General features: G+C 42.9%; 1 protein-coding gene across 4 annotated transcripts in view; it reads left to right on the top strand.

Annotated features, from left to right (window-relative positions):
• LOC128301868 (putative mediator of RNA polymerase II transcription subunit 12) overlaps positions 1–27,679 on the top strand; it is an 89,340-nt gene that overhangs the window by 60,535 nt on the left and 1,126 nt on the right. For 2 of the 4 annotated variants that reach the window (XM_053038522.1, XM_053038525.1), the window contains 3 exons: positions 8,316–8,828; positions 12,553–12,808; positions 19,511–19,638. In XM_053038522.1, coding sequence (XP_052894482.1) covers positions 8,316–8,828; positions 12,553–12,808; positions 19,511–19,638 — 897 coding nt within the window. The remainder of the gene's footprint in view (positions 1–8,315; positions 8,829–12,552; positions 12,809–19,510; positions 19,639–27,679) is intronic. The other 2 variants (XM_053038524.1, XM_053038523.1) reach the window with 2 other exon arrangements.

Raw genomic sequence — 27,679 nt, 5'->3', positions numbered from 1 at the left:
GCTACTGCACCTACCGGTTGGTCCGACCCATTCAAGGATGTTTTTACACGACTCTACAGGTTTAAGGCCTATTTGAGCATCACTAGTTGCACTATTAGCGAATGATTTATATAAAGACAAATAGTGCAATTTGAACTTTGAATAATGAAGTTTAAATTGTCTTCAATTGCAACAGAATGAACAAAGAAATCGTTCACGAAAGAAGACAACTATTACACAAGCTATGCAACATAAGAGCTACTGAAACAGTTCATCGAAATAAAAATGAATCATTTCATAACTATCGTGGATATCCGCCCGCAGAATTAATCACCTTTTCCTTTCAACAACTTGTAAAACTGTCTTCATCAATCGAAGCTCCACACGGGACGCGTTCCAACACGGAGCAAAAATAACATAAATCATTTCACACATATTAAATTTGTTAACATCTTCACTCCGCCAAATTACCATGCTTTTGGCTGCTGTTTGCAAAACAATGCCACGTGAGTGGGAAACACTTTCTCCCCAACGCGGCAGCATTGGAGCACAAATTTCATCACGCAGCCCACATTGGCACATTTGGGCTAAACATATTTCATACGTGTTAGCATGTCATTTTCCTTTCCTTCAGGATGGACAGGTGCGCCGTTCAAGGAAATACATCATAATGTAAGCTATTGCCCCACAATAGCACCGCGTAGCACCGCAGCACACGGCCACATTAACACCGTCTGGCTGGAATGACATTCCGCCCGTAGATGGCTTCCATTTTCCATGGCCATGTTGTGGAAACATTTTTCCTCAGCCTCCAGAAGATGAAATTAACATCTTTGCCATTCTTCATACCGGAGCGTTATTTCGCAAAATGCCGCTCGTAAAGATCCACGGCCACTGCGGCCGGACGGTGTGGCAAGTCGGTCCACACTTGAGTTGTACGTTTCCACCACGTTTCCACCACCCAGCCATTCCACCCCCGTGGCGTCCTGAGCGAGCGATGCGTTTTACCATCACCGGTAGCATTCTTTCTCATCCACCGCACCATATAAACGTAGGCCGGAACATTTTAGGCGATCATAAAGGTACAAACATTTACAGGAGCAAACAAAAAAAAAACACACACACGTCCTTCAACAAATGTATTAACAAAGTAACACTACCACAGAACGGTTGGATTGCGGGGAAGTGGAAGGACACGAAGACCGCACTTAACGACAACGAAACAAAAGCTCGCCCATATGCACACGCTCGCCCATACACACGCATGATGTAGGTGCTATTATTTATGGTTATTTATGTGATGAGTAATTCTGCTAGGAACAAAAATTTGCCTCACTTCCCGTATGCCTTCCATCCAGGATAAAGTATGGCGATTGGCCGTGAAGTCACCAGCGAGCGGTTGCTACACGGTTGCTGCAAACATGCGTGAGGAATTTTTCACCTACATGAAGCACCCAGCGTGCTTTGGTACTGCCCACCTGGCTGCTTCTAGTGGCCACCCTAGCAAGCACACACACACACACCCGGGCGCGCTCAACATCATTAATGTGCCTTCGCGGGCGTGAAGTGCTGCTGTTTGTTGGGGCGGCCCCAGCCCGGGGGACACTATTTGAGTGATAAATTGTTAGCGATTACAAACAGCATCTCCTCGGCAACCTGATTGCAACCTGGTCAGCAGTGTAACGGTACCGATGCTGGGTAAATCAACCGCAAAACCTCCAACATCGTGATCAAACGGTCCGAATTCTCATCATCACCATCTCGAGCCCGAGTTGGTTCACGCACTGCTAGCGAATGGATTACGACATTCCTACCCAGGGCTGGAAGTCAACCAGGCGCTTGATGTGTGTGTGATGCGATGAATTAAAGGAACTGCTGCCTGAATGCGGCCACAGTAGACCACAAAACCTCCAAGCAAGCAAACTTCACCACACCAATCGCGGAAACCGTTTGTATCTACACCGGAGCATAGACCATCGTGCGTTATGCTGCGTCAAACTCGACAACCGACGGTGCTACCACGGTGGCACTCTGGCGCCCGCGAGTCTAATTAATTACCGACAATGATTATTATTGACTGTTTTGTGAGGTTTACGCAATTTAAGCGCCTTCACACACTGCATCCATCGTTCGACATCGATTGGAATAACCGCGTACACACACACACACTGGAACCTTCGATTGGATTCGAATTCTGACGGGGTACCATGCCATATCGTGAGGATTAGAACGGGTGGTGTTAGAGTTGATGCCAGAGCGAAACCTTCCGTACGTTCAACCATCAATGGTTCGAACCGGCCGAGCGCTGGATGGAAATTGTTGCCACTGTAGCGAAAGCATTTGATTAAATGCGGTAATTACGCGTCCGCCTAGCTCTCTTCCGGGGTCCTGTCACACTAACGCGTTGGGTTGGTACTTCCACATCCAATTATTGGTAGTGATGGTTGTAATTTAATTTCTATACACTTCCATTTAAATTTACATGCCCATAGAAATGGAATTATGGCTTGTATCTTACTGGTTATATGATAAGGGTTTCACCATTCAGTTTTTGCACCAGAAAGTATGCAATCATCGTACAAAAGAAGAGTTTTTGAAATTGTGTGATTTTTGTGGTAAGAGTCAACGCGTGAATAGCTGATCTGTAAACAGTCACCGTCATAAGCATCGAGCTCGGTACCAAAATTGGCATTTTGACTTTACGCTTTTCAAGGTTACCGCAATCATTCCTCCACACATCGATTTCATCGTTCGTATATTCCCATTCATCCATGAACAAACGTTAGTATCCGTAATTTTTTGGCTTGAATGTTGCCACGGCATTATGTTGCAAGCCACCATAAAAAAAGCTAACCCGTACGTGGAACGGATGAGTAGAGAAATATAAAACAGTGAAAAGCATACTGAAGTTGTTTTGGGCATCGACGGGCTAAAAAGTGGAAGCACTGCTAAAGAGAAAGTGGAACCAGTATGCGGGAAATAAACGAAATATTTTTGCGTTCTTTGAAAATGAAGCTGAAAAAACGAACCAAATATCGAAACACATGCAACACAGGCAATAAAAATCATCTGACTAACCACGAGCTACCCAAATGGGAGCCCCAAAATGGGGAGAGGTTAAAGAAGCAACTAGGAGAATGGATGGGGACTCGTTTCGGGCTCACAGCAGCAAGACTCATTCGTGGTTTTTCCGGTTTTACGATAACGTACGCTTTTCTGTCCCTCTGTTGTACTGCACAGTGCGTATCCGATGAAAAACCCGTTTCATTTTTATGCTACCATATTTATCTGTGCACTACACAAGCCCTTGAAGAGCATGATCAACTCGCACAGTGTTGTTTATTTTACTCCATGTTTCCTTTTGGTTCCGTCGAATATGAGCACTTTAAAAAGAGCGCTTTTTTTTTTGGTGGAGTGTTACTCAAGAGTAAATTGTACCATAATGAATACATTTGAAATACAAATACAAAACGAACGAAAGGGTTTTGACTAATCTAAAACCTTTTTCGAAAAATTATCTCTACAATGCCTAAAAGTATGCATTTACATTTATTTGGTACCTTTATTAAGAATGGACAGTATACCGCGAAAATGAAAATGAAGCGAGAATTTAAAATTTCAATGGGGTTATATACTATATACTGGGGACTTTTTTCGAGACTGAAGATCTTGTATAAAATAAATGACTCGATTATTCCTATTAAAGGAAGCTTATGTTATCCGGAACTCTTTGTCAGAAAAAAACTGCAATGTCTCCTTCGTATTATGAATTTTACCAAGCCAAAACACCAAAACAAAAAAATCACCATAGAATCGATGCGAATAAGAACATAAATGACTTTACGTTTTTGCAACCTTTCCGCGGCGCAAAACCCGGATCCAAAGTAAACTATCTGCCGTGTTTATTCGACCAAACAAATATTATTTTGAGCAAAACGAAATAGGTACATTGCGAAATGTAAACATCTTTTACCGTACGCCTCGTCACTGTGCGGCCACAAGCCATACGGGGATTTGAAATAAAAAGGCAAGCAGGCAACATAAACAGTAACCAGGCCAGAAATTAACGGATCTCGCCGGGCCGTGGAACCCGGCGAAGCATAGCACAGCCCATTGAACAGCTGTAATGTTTCGTTCGAGGATCGTGACGATCCGCGCTAACTGCTACACTTTCGCTCAAACATCCCAACACGTGCTGAGGCGATGTGCTTTTCTTAGGGGCGAACCGTTCGATTGGGCCACCATTTTCACGCCGGCAAACTATTTAATTCCGCTCGTTCCATCGAGCGTGATGCTGGGTAACGGTGCAAAACACAATCCAAACAGAAAACCTTCACCAGCACAGCTGGGGAGAAAGACTGGAAGAACACCCAAGCTGGTTCTTGGTATTTGGAGTGCAAAGCCGGTTCGCTCATTCGTTATAAGCGTTTACCTGGTTGGACTCGGCACTCGAGAGCTTGTATGTCGGCTTTATATCACAACACTTTTTGTGCAGCTTGTTCTCTGTATTTGCTATACTGTTGTTCTAATATTTATCAAATTATGATACAGTATGTGATAAAACCCATCGTCATCAGCACCACAATTAAGCGCCTTTGTCCCGAAATTGCTCAATCTAATGTAGATTGCGGTGCAAAGTTGTTGCAAACACTCGACAATCGACATCGGTGCAGCGGCGGATCAAACGGTAGGCGGAGTAGGCCCCTTCTTGCTGCGCTTTTCGCCTTGTCTCATTTTAAGTCCCCACGATGTCCTCCTTCCTTTCTGCATCGTTTTTAAAATTAGAGACCCCAACTATAATTCCGCCCTGGGCCTCCAAGGGGATTGATCCTTCACTGCATCGGTGGGGATGTGTTGGCAAATAATGTTGTCACACATACATGCGACGTGCATTACCATAGACTGTAGTTCTTTTTTTTACCTTACTCCTCTCATAAAACGCGAAGAAAGAAACACACATACCAGCCGAGCCGTCCTTCTCATTAGCCGAGCCGAGTTCCTTCTCAACCCACACCCACACGTTTTGGGTGATTGCACCCCCAGAAATTGTTTAATGTTGTAGCAAATTTTACCCTCCATTTAGCGAAAAACCAGCAAAAGAACCTAACCTCCCACAAGTTCCTTCCTGCTGCTTCATTCCCTGTCCCTTTCTCCGCTTATACTTCTTTTCGTTCGTTCGCATTCATCAAATCATCCTTGTGGGTGAATTTGGATAAATTTCTCAACCGTGTACGCCACGAACAAGCGCAACCACCAACAACTAAGCAGCAACTGGTTCCAGGGGGCGTGTGGACCTGCTTGGTGGGAGGCTGGCACTGGTGGCCATGATGCTATGCGAACAAAATGAAACCGTACACAAAGTTTTACGTCAAAATTTGCTCCATTAGTCTTCCTTCGTTCTCGTAGTCTCCCGCAGTTCTTGCCTCATTTCATGCATCAAATGAAGGCACTGCTGTATCGAGCGCGATAAAGAAAAATGCTTTCACACTGTCTGTGTGCGTGAAAAAGGAAAAGAAAAGCTCCCATTTCTCGTACACCTTGCAGAGTACCGAAGTACACCGGGTGGTGGAAGAAAAAACCTCCCAAAAACACTTGTGCGAAGAACAGTGTCGTAAATACTTTCTTTCTTTCTTTCCTGTTTTATTTATGCTCCCTCTCATGCGACTCCTTCTGTTTCGGCCACAGAAATATTAATTACCGCACTTGTTGTATTGTGTTTGTTTTGTTTTCGTGTTTTTTTTTGTTGTTGGTACTTTTCCTTTGTTCACTTTGTTTTTCTTTGCCCACTTGCCAGACGCGACCTGTTCCATCGTGCCGCACCGGTTCCATTTGAATGTTCGACCATTTACACCCTTCGTTACGGTTGTTTGGAATGAATGCTACTGTGGCGTTTGATTTTCCGTGTCACCTCCCACTGTGAAGGGTGAGAACTTTCCACTCCGTGTTGTTCCCACCTCGAGGGAAGCGAGACCAACGAATCCCCATAATTAACAAAATTGGCTCACATATTAAACACCTTCCCATTTCGCGAAGGTGTCCGCGACGATTGGTGGCACGGTGCTCGAATTAAATGGAATAAACAAACACACTTCCGGTGGTACAGGGTAAAGTTTCACCCTTTCACCAAGTGCGCCAAGGCACCGAGTGGCTGCAGCAGAAAAGTTGCTCCTTCGAGTTGGCTTTCCACTTTTCCTTCTCTATCTGTGTAATAATTTTTCTTTTCACCTTCTGTGTCATGTGCACATGTAAGTGGCGGAAAAACTGGAAGCGATAGGGTATCAAACCAATTGGAAAAACCTACACAACAAATTTTGACGGAAACTAACGCCAGGGAAAATATTGCACCAACAAAAACAGGAGGGAACACAGGAACAGGAATCATGATCGATGGAAAAGCCGAAAGTGAACTCGTGTGGTGTCTCGAGAAGAAGAAAAAAACGCATCACAAAAATACCATCCACCGATGGGGTGATGTGCTTTTATTTCAAGCTACGAAATTTTACACCAAACCCAAGTGGAAACTTTTTCCTCCAAAAGGAAAAACTCGACCCTGGACAGAACGAACGCCCCGCGGGAAGATTGGGGGAAACATTGGGGACCTAGGAGGAGAGTGTTTTTGCAACACGAGTCACGAGTTTCGTCCTGCAACCCGTAAGCACGACGGCAGAAATATCATACCGTCTGACTTGTGCTCTCTGCTAACCCATTCCTTGTTTTTAGTATTTTTTAGCTGACAATTATGGCGCTTTGTTGGAAAGCGACCGGGTATGGAAGGGGGAACGGTTGGTAGTTGGTACGGGTAGAATGAGGTGAACAAAAAAAAACTCTGCCACGAGTAGCCCAAATGTGAGACAATAGCCATTTATCATAACGAGTTCCACAGGAGACGGAAGGGCACAGCATTTTTGTGCCGGTTGGTTGTAAATTTGAGATGCTATGTTGGAACAGATTTTTATCATTGGGCTGACAGTTCGCTACACCATCGTCCAGCACATGCCGGTGTTGGTTTTCCCGCTGTGCTACCTCTTGTGATGGTTTTGTTCATCATTTTAGCTTATTTCTCCCATGCGAGATTGACTTTTCTCGTAGCGTTTCTTCTCGCTAGATGATCTTTTTATTTGACAATAAATGTCAATGCGCGGATCTGTTGGTTATACTATCGATCATATGTATGATATGTTATCAATACTTTTTCTACACAAATAAAACATTTTTTTAAAATATTTTTTTTTTCTAATTCGACAACTCCTCAAATCCCAACCAATTTTGCTTGAGATGATATGACAGTGAGTAAGAAATAGTGTTTATAAAGCAAAGCTATTCTCATGAATATCTTGTGTTTTGTAATGGTTAATTATCCACCAAAAATAATTATCGTTTTTCGTTCGATTTTGCGCCTAGGAGTATGCAATACTCCTTAAAAATTGGATGGATATTCCATACTAGGCAGCGTAAAGCATTCTAAACTTCCCTAAACATAAAAACTAAGCATAAAACATAAAAACACTGATTGTAAAAGACAACAAAGCTTCAAGTACTTCTCTCTTCTTTTTACTTTGTACTGCCTCTTCGTGACCCATTCACACAGGCCTAATATACAAAATTTATAGTTGAGTAAGGAAAGCGTATTTGATGATGACAATAAAAAGGTATCAATAGACTGTTTTTCTTGACCACAATGTATTATGCACTGGACGTTGCATTTATTCATCGTCTCAATTTACTTTCATTGCGTTGTCCGATAAAAGAATTATCTATAGTTGTACGATAATAGAAAATAAACAAATAATTATCTATTTTAAAACATACAGCACAAACACTTTGATCATATCATCAGCTCATTCATAACATGATACGTAATAAATGTAATCCGCCCATAATCAACAACCACAGAAAAGTGCATTTACATTACATTGATTTAGCATGAAGCTCATTGAACTGTATTTTATTTTATTTCTTTCTTTTTTCTCTTTCCCCGTGCACGTGCAACTTTCGACCATCGTTTTGCGAATGATTGTCGAATGTATATATTTACCTTCATCCCACAAACAAATGCTTCATTTTTGCAACAACAAAAACCAAAACGAAATCAACTCTCCATCTCTACCACCATCGCATCTTCTCTTATCACTCATTTCGGACGGTGTATGTGTGCGTGTGTGATGAATGTTTTGCAAAAAAATGGATGCATCGAATAAAAAAAACACACACACATCCCATCAACTTCGAACGGATTCATCCTTCTCATCCTAACCTCGAACCCGTCGCAAAATCTTGCCGGACTCCAATCGCATGTGTGGCTACCGTTCCAAAACGCCTGTGTTTATGCAAAGCAGGCTACATCGATCCAATCGCCTCTGGGCACACCAACCAAATCACCCGTTAATCAGCTCAAGTACCCGACCTACCCGGGATCTCCGCAGCCGTCAGTGCATTATCCAGCTGCTGGGCCACCCGGCGGCACTCGGGGACAGGCATCGTCCACCGTCGCTTTTAGTGGAGGCCGTGCCGTACTGCCCAATAAGCAGCAGCAGTACTACCAACAGCAGCAGCCGCGTGGTGGATACGGCCATCAAGCTGCACCACGCTCACCGGTGGTTCCCGTAGCTTCCCCGCGCTCACCGGGACTGTCTACCCTCGGCGGTAGTGGAAGCCCACGTGGCTGGGCTCACGTGTCCTCACCGGTACCGACCTACCGTCCATCGCCCCAATTCTCATCTTCACCTTCTTCACCATCTTCACCTTTCTATCAGCAGCAACAGCAGCAACAGCAGCAGTATCACCCAGGGTACGCTTCGGCCGGTCACACCGGATCGGCCCAGCCAGCCGCCTGGTACGGTGCGAGAAAGGTACATAACTACTGAACACGCTAAGGCGCGCTGAAACTGCTACCACTGCTCCTTGTCCTCGCAAATCATACCGCGCACGATCAGAAAAAAATGAAAACATCCGGTGGGTTCTGTGTACGATTTATGTTTTGTTCTTGTTTTGATTATTTGTGTTTTTTTATTGTGTTTGGTTTTTTTTCTTCTGTCTCTCTTGCTAATGTACGTCCTTCTTTCCTGTATTTGTCTACTTCACTTGTTGAACAGAATTGGATGTTTTTTTTTTCTTTAAAAAGGTGGTTAAAGTTTCAACTCGACCCTACGAAGAAACTGTTGTAAAATATTTTATGTATTTCTACGTGTTTTTATGTATTAAGCTATTCATATAGTTTTATAGTCAAATTTGATACAAATATGTGGAAGTCATATAAAAAAATTTCATCTATTACCTTACAGGATTGTTGAATATTTTCAGTGTAAAAAAAAAGTTATTTGTGTATGTCCCCGTTTCATAATCATTTTAAACTAATACTAAATTTTCATACTCCATCATGAAGCACTGACCGCTGAACAGTAATGGGTAGTCATTTAAATACACTCGAAATTGCTGCTTAAGGCTGAAACTTTTAGTGACAATGTAGTGACGATTGTAGCCAATGAACCTATATAATATGCAATTTATCCTTGGAGACAGTCCTCAAACGATCAAAAAATGATCTCTAATTGCATACTTTAAGGCTTTTTGAATCCTTAACCCAACTCAGTGAATGGGATGAACAAAATTTATATTAATAATAATAACTTGCATAATTTATTTGCTTATTGCTACTTTCCACTACTTACACTCGTCAGTCAGTTCACATGCATACCTTCAGGCGTTTTGTGTTAGGAATGCCCAGAACTTCATTATAGCTACATACCATGTTTTTTGCTCTGCTGCAGTCCATAAACACTCTACTCAAAGTTTTCATTTACAAGGACAATAAAAACCATTCGTAGGAATATGCTTAATGTTAGTGTAATTGAAAACAACAACATACACTTCCTAGAAACTCCATTTATATATTCGTTGATATGTTAGCTTTTCATTACGCAACTAAACAAACCCAAACTGAGCAAGGGGTCAAAATTAAAATTATTCCAAAACATTATTCTAATTGTCAAATCTAGAACAAAATTTCATTTTACCCTACAGCATATTAGGATCTCGTCGTAGTTTACGTTTAAAATTAATGTATTTTCATTGTACTGTGTTGCTTATCTACAGCTGCTTATCGACATATAATTTTATAATTACAAAATACCTGGAATAGAAGATTTAAACATAATCGATTACAAATTAGCACTTTGGAGTACCTGTTCATGCTTTACACGTCACTCTACGATGCCATAACCGAGCTAGTGCACTTTCTATCACACACAAAATACGCATCGGAACCATGCGATATCACCAGCAAACAAAACCACACGGCAAACGTGAAGATCGTTACTGTTCTAACACCTAACGCGCCTCGGAATGTATGCGCACATGCACACAGTGCGAATGAAAACATTATTGAGGAAAACATGCGCTCGCACCCACGGATACACTTCAAGCAGGCTGCGAAAACTGTCAACTGCCGGTATGATAGGCGATCGGCTTTCCCATACGCGTCGACATGCTTTTGGGTCACCATTACCAACCCCGTCGCGAAATGGCCAGTCTGTGAAATATGTAGCGAAAGTTCGGCGGAATTTGCAACGATGTTTGCAACCTTCCCACCCTGCACCCGTGGAACCACAACCGGTCGTGCATTTTATGCGAAAACAGTTAACGCACAAAATAGTAAAGTCCCGGCTGCCCCCAAAACACTACCGGATAAATTATGCTGTGCTTGAACGGACGCGAAACATGGCCGCGCACCCAGACGCCATCGCCAACCCATCGGATTGCCCGCACCGCTTCGAACCGCACATGATGGTGTTGTTGTTGTGACGCGTTTCATCGCGACCTTTTACCGAAACGGATCCACACGGTTCCTTTGTTTATTCCGATAACGAGATGAAACAGTAACCCCCTGTCCCCGTTCCCGTACCCGTGCGAAGCGATGAACGCAACGACCCAACCCAAACCGACCCAAATCGGTCACGGGAAAAACAAATACCGAAATCCGTTCCCGCTTTGGCAGACGCTCTCGCCCGGAGGGATTCGCCTGGCGGTTGTGCATGTGTTGGAAGCGGTTGCGTTTTTGGCAAAACATGCCATTGCCAGTGTCTCCACTATTGCTCCTTACGATGGTTCGATTCGATTGCGCACTAATGACGCACTAATCCTGCGGTGACATTCAGTGCAGGTTCTCGTTTTGCCGGTTCTGTCGGCCTCGCTACGCTCACTCAGCCCGAAGCTGCCACACGGAGGCCCAACTTCATATCGAGTATTTATCAAACATGAGGCAAATAAACACAGGCCCACATCTTGTGCGGGTCTGTTTTTCCGCAAACCACCGAAATATCTTTGGTCTCTTCTGCTGGAGCTGCAATGCAATGCCCCACGCACACAAGTGACCAATTCCGTCACAATGTTTTCACCGACGTACCGAACTGCTTTTGCATAAACTGATCAGTCATCATAGAAGTGGTCAACGCTTCAAATGTGGCTTGCAATGAGGCACTGCACCGAATGTCCAACAGCACACAGCACGACGGTCTTTTTCGACGGTGCCACCGTTGGCACTTGGTGCTTTTTTCAGCCATGAATCGAGAGTTATAGCCGGTGTGAGGGTTAATTAAACACGCGTTTTGGTGTGTGCTACATCATAGAATGTTGTCATTATGTTGCTAATATGAACGTTTAGCATCTTTAATGTAGAGCCCTTTGACGACGTTTGGCTAAATTAGGTTTAGCATCAGAAAGTTCTACAGTTTCTCGATTCTCATTTGCGAAGTATTTGAAAGTTCACTAGCATTGTGCAATGCCCTTGAAACCGGAAAGAATCTCTAGTTATAAAAAAGCACATTAAATTGCATACTTTACGGCGCAATGGAATCTTCACGTTAAAAATATTATATTAAACTTCAATACGTTGTTAACAATTAAAAATTACACTTAGAAAATTGTCAATTTGATTAGTTAATCGATTACAAAGTACTCCTTCTATTTGCTTACAAATGATTGGTTTTCAAACAATTAATTTGAAAACAATGGCTATTGAAATTCTCTCAAAAGTTATCGTCAAATTTGCTTTAAATTTAGATACTTGCAGTTACCACTCCCTCAACATATTTTGAATTTAGCTTATCGCTTTAGGTAACTGAAATTCTAAAATAATTTGAATTTCATTTATGGCTCTCTTTATTGAGCCAGTGAATTTTGGTATTTATATTGCGTAAACCATGGTTCAGATTATTGCCTTATATGCAGTGCACCCTTAAAAACAGCTCCATAGATGGAAGCAAAGGAAGCTGAATTCAATGGAATTATGTTGCTGAAAAATACTGTTTACTGCCTATAATCACAAGACATGTTACGATGGCATCCTGGGGCAGTTTGAACAACATTCCAATCCGTTGTATCGACCTACAGCAATCAGGTTATCGATTCAAGTAATGAAAGCTTGGTTGGCTTTCCTAGCAAATGCCGCACATGCCAATCAAACGCTCTAATGAAATATCCAACTCAAATGAACTTCCACAGTTCGTGGAATATAACACACAATAACTGCTGCCGAAACTTGTTAAACTAATGCATGTGCTTTCCGTTTCACTTCAGCCTGAGGCTCAACAGCAACAACCGCTAGCACCACAGTATCAGAATCCGCTCCAGCAGCAGCAGCAGCCGTACCAACCGCAGCCCACTGAAGCTTTCCAACCGCTGACGGCACAACAGCAACAACCACTGTACCAACCAGCGCAACCACAGCAGCAGTTGCCACCGACACTGATCACAACACTACGCAAAGAACCACCAATGTCTCAGGAGCCCGCTCCCGTCTATCAGACGCAACCGGTTGCTGCTATTTATCAAGGTAAGCTTCTAAGCGCTGAGAGCAGCACTCGGGAGTCTTCTGAACTTCTGACCATTCTGGCATTCTGCATTCTATTGTTTTGCCGAGGCACAAAAGACGTTACTTAACGGTTGCGAAACTCGAAAGCGCTGCACAAATGCATATCCCATTGTGTTTGAAGTGCTGTGAAACGGTGCTCGTCGTGCGGTGATAAAAAATGGAGGAAATGCTTCTATTTTAGATGACTTATCAGCTCATGCATGCACTGTTCATGAAGTGATACATCGAATGCTTCAAAATCAGAACAACGAGTTTTAAATTCATAAAGCTCCATTGCAAGAGAATCTTTCTTCGAAGGTGCTTTCGAAAATACATCACGAGAAGCTTTCAGGTGAAGGAAGTCATAACGGTTCGTTTGCTTCAGTTTTCATCATCTCATTCAAATACCAATGCTATCGACCATTGCTCCACAAGTACCTGCATGCTGGTACGAGACGGCACGGGACCACTAGAACGAAAAATCCATCGACTGTAGCAGGAAATTGCTACCATCGGAGCGATAACCACTACTGCAGCTTTCCGTTTGCAGCGAACCATAATGAATCGCGCAGATTGTTACCGATCCGGTACGGACGAGGGGGTGGATAAAAAAACAATCCAATCGATGCTTAATGATGAACCCGTTGGGGTGGAACCCATTTACACCGCTCAGGTTCTATTCTTTTTCCTCCCGTTTCCCGATGTACGCCGCACAAACGCAAACGCTCTCGTGTGCAAATACCGCAACGTTAATGATCCGGTGCATCGAGTGATGCTTGAAAAATGATTCAAAATAGAGCCTGAGCTTCGTAGGACGAGTCTTTCCTGAAGGCTTTGCCGGCCGGTATCTCATGCCCTTGAGCTAACGGTCTGCTTCCAAACGATATGGAATGTTACAGCGCCACTGCAGTGTGCGCTTTGTATATTGTGATGTTGCGAACGAAGAAGATTGATTGATTGGAAGTGAATACTGAATCGGTAAAGCTGTACAATTCTGAAAACAGTCTTGCATTGCAGACAGTTTCACCTCAAAACTATAATATACAGGAATCGCTTCATAAAAATCACTTAGTCGCCTAAATGTAGGCAATTCACCTCACCACATCACCCACTGTAAAATAAACCTAATCGATATAGTTCGAAATCGACAGACATATCAATTTCCAACAACGCTGGAAGATATTTTCTCTTAAAATTATCAACTATTCAACCATGCTGCCCACTTCAGTTGCAATAGCTGTAAAATCACTGGTATAAACAATCATCGTTTCAGTTTCACAATAACAAAACCTTTTCTCACGGTGCTTCACTCTTTTACAACGCACGCCCATCCCTATGGTCGAGTTTTCACCCGCAAGGAAAACACTTTCCCATTGTGCACGAGTTGGCCAACCCATGTGCCTTTTCCTCTAGCCCCTCGAGCGGCAGCAGGACAAACAAATCATTTTCCACAAGTCACGAATCATAATGGTCACAGGGCAGAAAACCAACACCAGCACCCGGGAGGTGGCATTCCAACGAATGGGGTATTACCCCTCGGGATATTCAATCTGCTCGCTTCGATTCACCGAAACTCGATTCGAGCAGAAATGGTCGCGCACACACACACACACACTCACGCCCACACCTACTTACACACGATGCAAACGCGCCCGGCCCGAATCAAGGTTCGAATCAAGCCTCGAGGCCATTTTTCCTATGCAATTTGTCGTTGATTATTTATAGATGTGATCGATTCCGTTCTTCTATCGATGTTTGTGCTTGTGCGGTGTTTTTTTTTTCCTTTTCCTATTTCCCAAAGCTCTTCCCCCGGCCATCACAAATGGTTCACCGGGTTTGGGAGGACTGCAACAGAATATTATAATAAATGTTCCATTCCGAAGACATACGCTTTTCGGTGGCTTGGGCCAGCCAGCTTGTAGCGCCATTGATCGAATAAGGGTTCCGCCGGGGACAACCGCCTTTGGACAACCTAAAGTCGATTTTCCAAACGCGACACGTCCACCTTGGCACGGGGAAGAATCTCGCCGCCCGGCACAACAACGATGCCAAATAGGTGATTTGATAACGAAGCAAAGTGATTCCTCCGGTGTGTATGTGTGCGGTGCTAGTGCCCTTAGCTTGATTTATGATTTTCGGAAGCTTTCCATTTTACAGTCTGCCGATTTCGTTATTGATGCCGGGATCGAAATAATGGAGCAAATGTTCCGAGAAGCTTGAGGGCTCGCAAAGGTGACGTACCTGTCCATAACGTGCTCATAAGTATCACCCGCGCATCCGACCTCCACTCCTCCCATACATACACAGCGATAAAAGCTATTTCAAGCTCACGTGCAGGACATCCACCACGAAGGGAAGAAACAATTTCGAGTCCACTCTATCTCTCTCTCTCTCTCTCTCTCTCTCTCCCTCTCTCCCTCTCTCTCTCTGTGGTTGTGTTTTGTGGTCCGAATCTAACGCGCCCCCCTAACCCACATCCATGCATCAGCGTACGTCACATAAATCAATCCCCTATTCACATAAGCTACTCGAGCTTTCGCAACACGTAAAGCGCATTTAGCACAAATAAACACCTTCATCTTGGCTACCGTCGCGCTTCCTATTATCGTACCATTTTTGGAGGGCTAGCTACACATCCGCTGCCAAATGAGCACGACACGCCTCCGACCAATCGTTTTCGCGAACGATTTCCCGTTTTGCGAACATTTCCGGCACGGGCTCATAAATAGCTAAAATAAATTCAATTTAATGATAGAAAGCTCTTTTCGCGCATCAAATATTCATCGCACCGAAGGGCCGCAAGCGTCCTATCCATACCGGCATGGTGGCAGAAGCCGATGCTATGCAAACAACGCCACCCCGTTCTCGTCGCAGTCGGCAACCGGGCTGGGCTGGGCCCCCCGTTTCTGGAGGGAGCGTAGTGATCGTTTTGCGGTCACATACCGGTGCTAGCTTATCCGTCACATTTGCACATTCAACTCACATTGCTCGCATGGCATTGGGACGCGTGAGATGTTTGCCGAAGACTACAATGAGATGTGTTTGCGAATGGGGACCAGCCAGCCAGTACGTTCGATTTGGGTGAATGTTTGTTTGGCGAAACAAATGGACTAAAAAGAACGATAGCTCCGTACAGAGGATTAAACTTCAACTTGGTTTTGTTGAATTTTGAGGTTTAATGTTGTTTAAAACTTTTTAAAATATATTAAAATGTAATTTTCTTAATGTAATGTAATTTTCTTAAATATTCTTTTCTTAAATGTGTTTTCTTTAGGATTTTGTTTTCAAAATGTAGCTCAGAAAATATGTATGTTTTACTATCGTCTAACACACTATTAGGGCTTAGGCAATCCTAAACCTTAGCAATCCTTTCAATTAGTCTAACTTCAATAAATTTTTGCGTTGTATACATGTATACAAGCCATTAAAACCCTCCGTGTCAGTTGTCTAGAAAAGTGTCGAGCATAAAGCATCCCAAACACGCACACATACCGTTCGATCCCCGTTCTTAACCGTCTGTCATCAATTCATCTTACAAAAAAAAACTACTCCCGCGCCCACGAATGCCAAGAAATATGTCAAACGCCTTAAGACGCCACGATCACTCCCATAACCCGCTACCCACCCAACAAGCTTCACCTTCACCTGCATAAGAAACGGTGTTTCATGTTACATCTGACCTCTTGGCTTACCTTTACGCTTGCCACCGCAAAGTCACACAACGTAAGTGAGTGCGAGCACATCGTAACCCTGGGTTGGCAGCACCGGCAACGTTTCAACAAAAGCACCACAAACCGAAAGGAGGAAAAAGTACATACGACATACGACACGGTTTTCCGTTTTATGCTGCTGGGCGGGCCGTGCTTTCCTTCCGTTTCGGTGCTTTAACCTAATCCCAGCCGACCTTACACGTTCCCACGAACCGTACAGCACTTGGCACCCCCCCCCCCCCACAAAAGCATCCGACCAGTACTTCTGCACCCTCGAATGAATGTACGTTCGTTGCCCCGGTAATGCAGTTCGAGTGCAATACCGATTTGCAAATGCATCGCGTGAGTGCAACCATTGAAGCATCGATGTATGCACGAACAGCACGTTTCTGCGCTTTCCCGTGCACCGCTGGGCCAATCCGTTTGTCGTCGGATGTCGGCATGTTTTGCACGCAGCACATCTTGGCAAATAGGATCTGCCCTATGCGACGTCGAGCACGTTGTTACATCACCCCTCAACGTGGTCCTCTTATCGTGGAGGCTTTCCATTCTCTTTTGGTGGTTGGAATGCTTTTGATGATGTAGATGGGCGAGAGAAACAAAAGAAGAGGTTCCTTTCAACCGGCGGGACGCATTCAAATTATGGCGCTTCCATGCGGCCTGTGCCGCTGGAAGACAAATGTTCTATCAACTGTTCGCATGCGAAAAAAAACGATTACCGATTGATGCATTACAAAATGGCGATGATTCCCATCGTCTTCAAGCGATCATCAACGTATCGCAGCATGCCTTGGAGCATGCTTGACGTGTTTCAACATTTCTTCCCCAAAACCAAACGATGCCGAATTGTTCACGCGTCAAAGGAGGCTTTTTCGCGACAATCGGATTTTCATTTTCCTGCGCTTGAGTGCTGCTGAAGTCTGCATAAATATGATCGATTTGCATTCACTCTTGCAATAGTTAAAACATTTTTGTCCCATCAACCCATCCGGTCGCTCCACTGTGTGCTGACACAAGGGGGGGAGGCGATAATGCTTACATACAACGTACGAACGATGTTCGCTTCTCGGCAACCCGGAATAAGCAAAAGTCATACACGCGTCACACACGTTTTCAATGGACGCACTGTACCGGAATGGCACGCAGTAGTACGGCAAAAACCCAATCCGTCCCGTTCTTCAGTGAGTGGCTGCGAAATCGGTTAAATCATACAAATGTAAATGAACCGATGGCTGACACATGGTTTCGGCGCTGAATGTGCGTACCAAATGGTGTACCCAAAAGTGTACAACTTTTCTTCGCTCATATTCCCATTCTTATGCTCGGGCGGGAAAGCCCCAAAAAAAAAGCCCACGGCCCACCCAGGCAATTGTAATGGCACCACCGACCGGTGCGCACCGATTTATATTGTAAAGCGAAAATTTGGTGAATTTTTATGAGCATACATCCCACTCACTCACCCCCCTCTCGCAAAAGGAAGGAAGCAAGCAGCGTTGAACAGGAGGAACAGGGTGGAAAATGTGGGGGAGAGGGGGGTGTACATACAATCTGAATGCCGGCTAACAAACATCGCTCAACACCGATGGCAGCTGCACCGAATGAAGGAAAGTTCACGAAATGGGCTCCATTTTCTTCTTTTTAAATAAAAATAAAACCCAAATACGCTGACGCGTGTCTTTTTATTCACCTTCACATTCACGCAAGTCCAACGCGCAATGGCAAATTTTGCGCATATAAACAACCGTAAAAAAATCGTCTCTTGCGCGTTTTTGTGTTACACCAAATGGAAAATTTTGGCTTGCTTTTTTTCTATTTTGGTGTTGTTTTTGCTTCCTTCGAGCGATATTCGGAGGCGTAGATTTACGATGCTAAAAATGACTTCATCGCTGGTGCCGTGGTGCTTTTCAGACTTTGTTTCGATGAATAGATCGTTTGCAGTGAAGGGAAAGCCTTTTTATTTTAGCTAATCGTACACAATCAAGTTCGTTGAGCGATACGTGTTTTATAGAATCCATTTTTTAACACATTTGTCCATTTTTAGCGATTTTCCGACGCCAGTGAGTAAAAACGGTTGAGAATAAGCTGAATGTATCATGGATTTTTTTTTGGTACATGCTGCAAACGTGCTTGATTGATAACATCCTCGGACCGATGAAACCTGCTCCAAGGCATGCCCTGAAGCCACTTGGCTCAAGTCCTGATCGATGTTTTTGAATAGAAAAAATGATTTACTAAAACTTCTGTCTTTGTTGACCAAATTATTTTCAAAAAGCTGGCCCCATGACCAGGATCCTTAAGACATTCCTTCTATGGTCGATTGTAAAATCTTTCGAAGATTTATAAAATGTAACAATCAACAAGCCCACAGTCAGTCAACGTAGGAGCTCCTCGTACTAACGCATTATCGTTAGCCAGAGGCAAAATAAAATGTAGCATTGGCAAAAATTGAAAATCGATTTTATACCCAAACAGGCCACACATTCTACATTCTGCCAGCTCGCTTTGTTTACGATAATGATATGCCATTGCTCCTAATCGCTAATGGGGAAAATTCATTTCGGCATTTTGTGCTCCCGCCCGAAAATCTCAAACTGCCAGCCAGAAACCAGGTATAAATCTTTTCTTTTCTCGCTCTCTGCTCGAAGGCGGCGACACGGCAACGGGTTGATTTTATAGTCGTGTATCCGTGTCGCCGGGTCACCGCCGGGTTGTCGACGAATAGATAATAGCATCGCGGTACTTATTGTTCATGAAATTGCAATATCATTAACGATACTTTATTGTAATTGCTTTATTTATTCTGTGTAACATATTTTGTAACCGGTAACCGTTACTGTTTGGTAACCATCAGCTTACTGTTATTCTGATGTTGTTTTCTTTTTTCTTATCTCACCCACTCTCTCTCTCTCTCTCTCTCTTTTCCATTCCCTTGTATTGCTCCTTAATACCACCCAAAAATCCATTTCAAGCACAGGAGGTAGCAATATGCGCGGAGATCAAAAGTGGCCCCCGGAGGAATACAAGCGCCAATCGGAGGTGGATAACGAAGAACGCCGTAAGCTAGCCCAGCAGCCAGCGTTTCGTCCACGCCGCCAGCAGAAGGTAAGTGAAGTGAATGGCCCCATCTAGTAAGTTTTTTTACTCCATGGAACTCATACCAGGGTATTGCCAATGTTTGCAATGCTTTAATGAATGTGCTTCCCAAGTTTTGGCACTTTTAATCGAAACGATCCAATCGTTTATCGACCCAAGAACAGAGCGCCAGCAGCGGACACACGAAACAATAAAGAACGCTTTAATGGTGTTATTAGTATTCAATTTAGTGCAACTGACTGGTCCATTCACCCCGGCAAAACAGATCATCTTTCATTTTCACCCTCGGTTGTTACGGATAAGCCGTTAAGCACGGATACAATCCAATTATCCGACATCAAATAGAACTCAACGATGCAAGAGATTCGAAGTGTGGTTAGAAACCAGACATTCATACATTTTCTTGATTAAAACCAATCAAAATCGCTCGGATTTGCCTTTGATTACGACCGATAAACAATGGAGGGTTGGAAATGGCTTTAATTAAAGTCGTTCATTTCACTTTCGATGTATTCATTTGGAGGGCAAAAGGTTGGCAATTGGTTGAACTTATTATGGGTGAAAATTTCGTTTTTGTTAAATCTACCTTCTATAGCTTGTAAAAACTACCTTGGATAAAAGTTCATTTCTATGCTCGTATCATTGAACGTGCGCTGCAACGCCAACGCCACGGTCCCCAAAAACCCGACGTATAATTTCTCCTTCAAACGATACAGTACAGCACCATCCCCCAAAAAGGGATTTGCGTGTTAATTGTAACGTTCTAATTTTACACACTCCCTCCCCGCAGGCTCAATCTGAATGAATTTTAGATTTGCACTTTAGCTTCCCCGAGGGGGACCGATCCACCTGGCCAGGCCGCAAAACGGTGCCACCGAAAAGTATTTAAAATTTCACATTTATTTAACCGACACAATCAACAGTTGGTAGACTGTGTGTTGGGATGATGAGGAGGCTGGTGCAATGAGGCAATCGTGGGACCGATGTTCCCTTTCATACCGATGGAGACGCCTGGTGTATGGATGGAGACGCCTGGTGTATGAATGGAGGCGCCTGGTGAGTCACGTGCTCTACCCCGGGTGCAATGTTTTATTACCTGTGCCGCGGTGCGGGATTACAATTGCAATTGCCATTGCTGAGTGCTTATGTATGTTTTAATTGAATTTAACCAAAGGCAAACTGGCGCTCATTAGAAGAACATGGGATGAAACGTGACCACGTTCGCGAGAGGAAGAGAGGGAGGAACTCAAATGGGGGTAGTTTAAGCTAACCCTCAGCACGGTCGTACGCAAATGCCATGCACTGTTTGCTTTGGCAATATAGAGAATCCATACGCACAAGGCTAAACGGAACCACCGCACCCGAAATGGCCAGCCGTACAAAACCATTGACACCAATGAAGGCTAGCTAATTACTGTTAAAAATAATACATCCAGGGCATTGCTGGAGGATGTTTTGGGGTAATATTGCCATAGGAAAAAACAGGTTTGATAAAACAACACCAACACACCCACCCAGATCAGGTCTAGCAAATTGGTCTCACCTTGATCGCACCCCTCATCTAATAACGTGTGTCGTCGAAAAGAACAAAGAGCGTTCAAAAATGGGTATGTGTGGGCGTGTGCAACGGTGGATAAATTTATTCGGACATTTTACACACCGCAAAACCACGCTGACAGGCACCGCAAATAATACGATTCCGGGCGCACAAATGTAAATTGTACGCCGTGTTTCTAAACCTCAGCTAAATGGTACATCTATTTTGTGGTTTGCTGCGCCTGGAACTAGCTCGATCGTTGACACCAAACGTTTCGATATGGTGGCGATATTGATTGCTAAAATATTGTATTCTTTTATGGTTTTTTTCAGCTTACATAAATAAATCCTTTTATAGATAAATAATATAATATTTGAAACAAAAAATAACCTAATAAGAAAAAATATCCACTAGCACTAACTTCCCAATCTATTCGAGCCAGTTGGCTCGTGAATAACATTCAAGCGAAGAGTGTTATCAACAGCCGCTGGAAGTAAAGAGTGCACAACGCAGCTAATAAAACACAACGATCAAAGAGATAAGATACCTACTGCTCTCACCAAACCAGCATGAAAACTCAGTGTCTGCGCAAAACCATCCACAGGCAGTTAAAGCTTTCCCCAATCTGGTGGTGGATCGTTCACTGCGAGCTCGTATGTTGCCTTCGTTCAGTAATGGGCCAAAATCAATTAGCCAAAAACCACACCATAAAACAACGCACATACACACAAGCACACCAAAGAAAAAAAAATCAAACACCCCTGTGCTTAGGATGAAGATGCAAGAGATAATGGTGGGCTTTTCGGTTCACCATACTTTTTTCCAAGGATCAAAAGCACAATAGAAGTACCATGCCGCGGGCGAAAGGGTAGCAAGACAAAACGCATCGGATTAATAAAATTTCTCTGTAAGACAGTAGCAGCTGGTATGGATGTCCAGTTGCGATGTGCTTTAATATCCGGTTTCAATTAAACGGTACGAGAAACGAGATACGAAATGTAATCCTAATTTCCTATCGTACGTTTCACGCACGCATATTACTCCTATAAATTCTAATCTTTTGCGCATAGAGACATCCAGCACAAAGTTATTTTGCTGCAAGCAAAAACAGCAAACCAATTATTGTCAACGATCATAGTAATCTTAACGCCAATAAGCCCAATTTATAATAATCTCTCAATAACAACTATAATTATGCGTATTATTGCATCATCCATTCACCGGGTGGGTTTGTTTTGTGGGTCGAAACGGATGGGCCGAAGCGAAACACATACGCGAGTAATTCACTAGTTTCTTTTCAGTAAGAATCTAATTTCAATAAGATAATCAAAAACAATTTGAAAAATATACCTATCTTCGTTCTAACATTTCTGAACGGTATAACATTTACAAAGAAAATAATAAACATTGAACGTAAATATGTACAATGTTTCCACATTCGTAAGAGAGTTACGACAAAGCGCACAGGATTCGAATTCCCTTTGTTTGCTAAACATCGTAATGATGCATCACGTGGAAGTATTCGAAAAGCTCGCTAAAGCTTATGCAATCGGTGTGCATTGTTGTGCTCCATTTATCCGTCATATATAATAACTGTGGACGGGTCCTGTTTCCGTTGGACAGTACGTACAATCAATCTCCCAGTACTTTACCATCATTATCGTTACCCTGATTATTATCATCATCAGCAGCAGTAGCGCGGAGTGCAGCATTTATGGTGTAATGTTGCACAGTACGGTGCACTGTGCCGTACTTATTGTTGTCCAGTTAGCTGTTGTTAAATTAAAGGCAACGCAGCATTAGGGCTTGTTAGATGATGGTTTGAATTTTTCGACAGACAGGAAGCTACGAACAGATAGCTTATTGTTTGTGGCGATTGCAGCAAAAGAACATGCGAGAGAATAATTTAGCTACAATGCATTTGGTTCAACTACTGCTCGTATTTCTGGTGCATCATGTTTACGGTGGTATGAAATTGAAGCTAAAATAACGAGCGCATTGTGATCCCAACCTAGTATAATAATGGTTTCGTCAGGTAATAGTGTGAATTTGAGCATTTGAAGTATATGTTCCTGATGTTGGATCTCATACATTTTAATTAACTAACTACCCAATAGAAAAAACGACATTTTAAGGTCAACCCTATATCAAACATTTTCCGACTCTCCTCTTATTCGTTCCTCTAGCCGGATGGCTCAAAAGCTGCATGCTGCGGTTGATTCAATGTTGAAATCGAATTAATCAACTTATTTTAAAATCCTTTACGACAAGTAAGGCTAGACCAGTTCAGCTTGCGTGGCGTATGGCCATTCAGAAATTTCATTAACATTATCTACCCCCATGTCTCCACTCTTCATGTAATTCGATCCACCATCGACGATCGCCATCAACTGTAGGCGTGACAAATCATCATCCGAACATGAGCAGGGCACAACGCTAACCCCGTCGCTCGTCGACACAGAAATAAAGGTCCTCCATCATTGATTAAATTCAATCACGATCGCAATGAAACGGCGCGCTGGAAACCGTCGTACGGCGTCATGATTTCTAATTACGTACATTTGGAACACGGTACGCTCGGTCCGCTGAAGGAAAGGATCAAGTCGAAAGCTTTTCATCTAACGGTAGAAAATCTCTCCACTTCATTAGAGTGCGCATGCATGGTACCGGCAAATGGAAGGATCAGCACCTACCGCACAAAAAAGCTCATACGTCCACCGACTGCAGCCGACGGAAGCCAGCTGTACTCATATATATGTATGAATAGTTTCTACCTTGACTTTTTTATCGAACGCTTCATGCTTTTTTTTGGTTCTCTGCTTATATTCCCACGCGTCCTGCTATGTTTCGGTTCCAATAATTGGATGGAACGTACGATTTTTCACCTTCTCGGGTCGCACTTTTCCACTGACCTTAATATCTGATTCGGGTCTGCTTTGCTCTGGCACACCTTATAGGGTTGTTCACCGTCAGGTTTTAAGCTGGTACTTCGTTCTTCTAAGAATTGAAAGAAAATTGAATTAAAATCAATGCTAATTGAATTCAACGGAAGCTAAGCAAAACAAAAAACTAGGAAAATGGAAGACAGCAGCGTAGTTACGATTTCGTTGAACAGCAGCCAATGGAAAAGAGCCATGGAAAATGCACATCTGAAAGGCAAAGTCGATCAAAGTCTCTTTTTTCATCGAGTGAATCCGTCGCCCGCAATGGGTCTAAGAGCAAAAATTATTTACTAGCCGAGTAGTACATTTCCTGTGGTATTATAGGTTTCCTTGAATTTTACATTTTCCGTACAAAATGGAGAAATATTGTTCAGCTCTATTCTATCTTAAAGCTCGATGAAGTTTTGATTTACTTTATTTATTATATATCGTAGTTCTTTAACTGTTTCTTAATCATTCCGGTTGTTTAAATTACGTTTCTTTTATGTTTTAACATTACCCCAACATCCCGTGAAACGTTGCAATGCCGACTGTCTACATCATATCGTTAATATTCACCTTTTTCTTAACAAATTTACAAAAATGATCTCGAAGAGCCGGGAATAGTTTCAGTTAAAAAGAAAAACGTTTAAGTTCAATGCATATTTTCTCTATGTGCAACAAAAAAATCGCTCAAAACTCCCTAACAATTAGGATCTTTAGGGTTTTTGTTTCTGCCTTCACGACGCAACGCTCGTCGACGCATTGAAAATGGTGATCAGAATGATGGCATTCAGATTGAATCGCGAAAACATTTCACTTCCTTTTTTTTTGCAAATGTCCAACGGAAGAGAAATGACAGCTGGTTTTGGAATCTAGCCGAGTGAACGCTCGCAGCTGTCGTTTGGCGGCTTATAAACCTGATGGTGAAGGTATTTCGCTCGATGCAAGCCGTTTTACTGTTTTCAGTTCTTCGGAACAGAAACGCAATATGTTGTTAATTGAGTTATATTGTCCAGAAAAAAATGTATACATTAATTGTATCAAAGATAAATTCAATTTCGATCGGGTTTTGCTAAAATTGAAAAAAACCTATTAGCAGTTTTTAATTTGTACCGCCGACCTAAAGCGTTATTATTTTATCATATTAACAATGGCCATCGGCAGAAAATATCAGCTTTGGGGGATATTGCGCAAATTGACGAGCAGTTTATGAGAAAAGCTTATCAATTTAGGTAGATCTGTATCGCGTGCACCAACCCAACCAGGCCGTGTGCTATCCTTTGGGGTTGTCATACCGTACCGTAAATTCCTAACCAAAGTGGATCGATCCCGCTGACAAGGGTATAAGAATAATGGACGGAAGATGAGGCAACGGCCACGAAAAAAAAATCACCCCTTCCCGGTACATCGCCATTCATCCCAATAGCTGTTCGTACATATGCACGCAAAAGGTGTACGAAGGTGACAAAAATCGGTGGCCGTATTGTAGTTTGACACCTTTAAGCCAAACGCGAACAAACGGGCTACCGATAGTTTCCTTTCCGTTTTTGTTACCGTCTTTTTTTTGCCTTTTTGTTACAAGCCACAACTAACGAGCCTACGAGATTATCGGGTTTGGGTTTGACATCATCCGCACACACGGGATATCCGTCGCAAACCGGGTGGAGAGCCTTCCGTTAACCAACAAAAAAAAGGAGAAAATTCAGCTCCCCAGCATAAAATGGAACGTAAAACAATACAGCCGAACCGAATAGGTGGATCTGGTGTGGTGCGAGAATGTCCTCCCTTTCAACGCATTTTCTCGATCGGTAACACGGGATGGGTTTGGCCGGTTTTTTTTTTTTGTTTTACAATATGATACTAGGCTCATCTTGGTCTGCATGGCGCACAATAAAACGAGTTGTGACAGTCGCGAAACGCATGGTAGAAAAAAACACCAAGCACCAAACACCAAAAAGCCATATTCTCAACCAACCCAACCCAATTACCCTGCAGTCTTGCCAAGCTTTTGTTTGGACATTTCCGCACAAAAAGTACACCCCACACTCGGGAAAGGATTTCAACACTATCGCGAACGTTGGCCACACCGCTGCAACCCATCCTGTTGCTGACCATGCTTCACGCGCTTCGGATGTTTGGTTCCATTTCCTCCATTTTGCAGCACCATTAACGCGCCACGCCGTCCTTAAATGGCAGCGCCGGGACGTGATAGGGCTTTCAGCGTTTCACCGTAACTGGGACAAAAAAGAACTATACCTGCTGCAGCACGAATAATTGCCCTTTCGATGGAATTAATTCGGGCAAGATTTCCGAATAATGCTGGTGGTGCAAATTAATAGGATTTATCGATCCGCAAGGAGAATGAAAGAGGTTTTCCCATGCAGCAGGGGAAATTGGTACGAAATAACCAAGCAGAGGAAGAATTAAACAATGTTGGGTGCGTGCCCATCAAATTGTATAAAAATCATATTATGCTACGAGCTCCATTACACAAACCGACAATTAAATTATACGTTTTCAGCTTTTCTTTAAACTATACCAACATGCAACGGGTAATATACTTGAAGCACTACAAGCAAAACCCATTTTACACCTCACTGCCCGATGTTGGAACAAAAGCAAACCCATAAATAAGAACGAAACGAACGTTCAAGTACTTTTAAGAATCACTCATCCGATGCAATGGCAACTCGATTATGTCTATAAACAACCCCACATGTGCCTCGTCGAAAAAAGATCTCACTTTATGCAATTGAATGCGAACGATTCCACTCCGATCGCTAAATTAATTAATCTCATAGATCGTGCAGGATGGTACAGCTGGACGTAAATAGGAAAACACGGGGGAAACAGTGTGGGAACAGGAAGCTACAACAGTTTTCTGCTTCGTTTGTTGCGAAATCATTTTTACATTCAGTTCAGTTCAAGTGTTAACTAAATAAATCACCGTTCAATTGAAGTGTGATTAGTAAATGTGAAATGGGTGTGTGAGATCAATGGGTTATCCCAATCCTGCACAAGCTGTATGGTATGGTGGGTGATATAATTGATATTTATTTTTAATCACCGAGTCCGATTGAAAACTGGTCTTGAACAGGATTATGATGTTTATGCGCTTAGGTGCTACTGTGTTACTTCGCAGGACAGAAAATTTGACACGAACGCCTGAATACGGATGAAATACGGAAGAGTTTCCAGACCGTTTGGATATCTTTCTTAGTTATGAGTTAAAAAAGTGTCAATTATTTCCGCAAACCACACGATAATTAGTAAACTAAAAAAAATGTTGAGCAATTTTACTTTAAAAAGTAAATTTAAACAGATTTAAAATTATGGAGCCGCCCAGTACTTCACTGCTGTATGCACTGGTGTCTAATGGTGACGAGGTTTACAGAGTGTACCTCTCGGAGATACAATGAAGCTTCCTCTTCAATACAAAGAAACTTGAAAGGACTAAACAGAAGAATTTGATCAAGTGAATGTAAACACATTTAACTACTACAGAGCATCACATATGTTTTTGTTTTGCGTATTCCACCAACATGCAAGAAATAATTTAAAATCCACTATCCACATCCATAACTAGTAG

This window comes from Anopheles moucheti, chromosome 3 (assembly GCF_943734755.1).
Source record: "Anopheles moucheti chromosome 3, idAnoMoucSN_F20_07, whole genome shotgun sequence".
In the NCBI taxonomy this organism is placed as follows: domain Eukaryota; kingdom Metazoa; phylum Arthropoda; class Insecta; order Diptera; family Culicidae; genus Anopheles; species Anopheles moucheti.
Note: the sequence above shows the minus strand (reverse complement) of the source record. Positions and strands in the feature narration are given on the sequence as shown.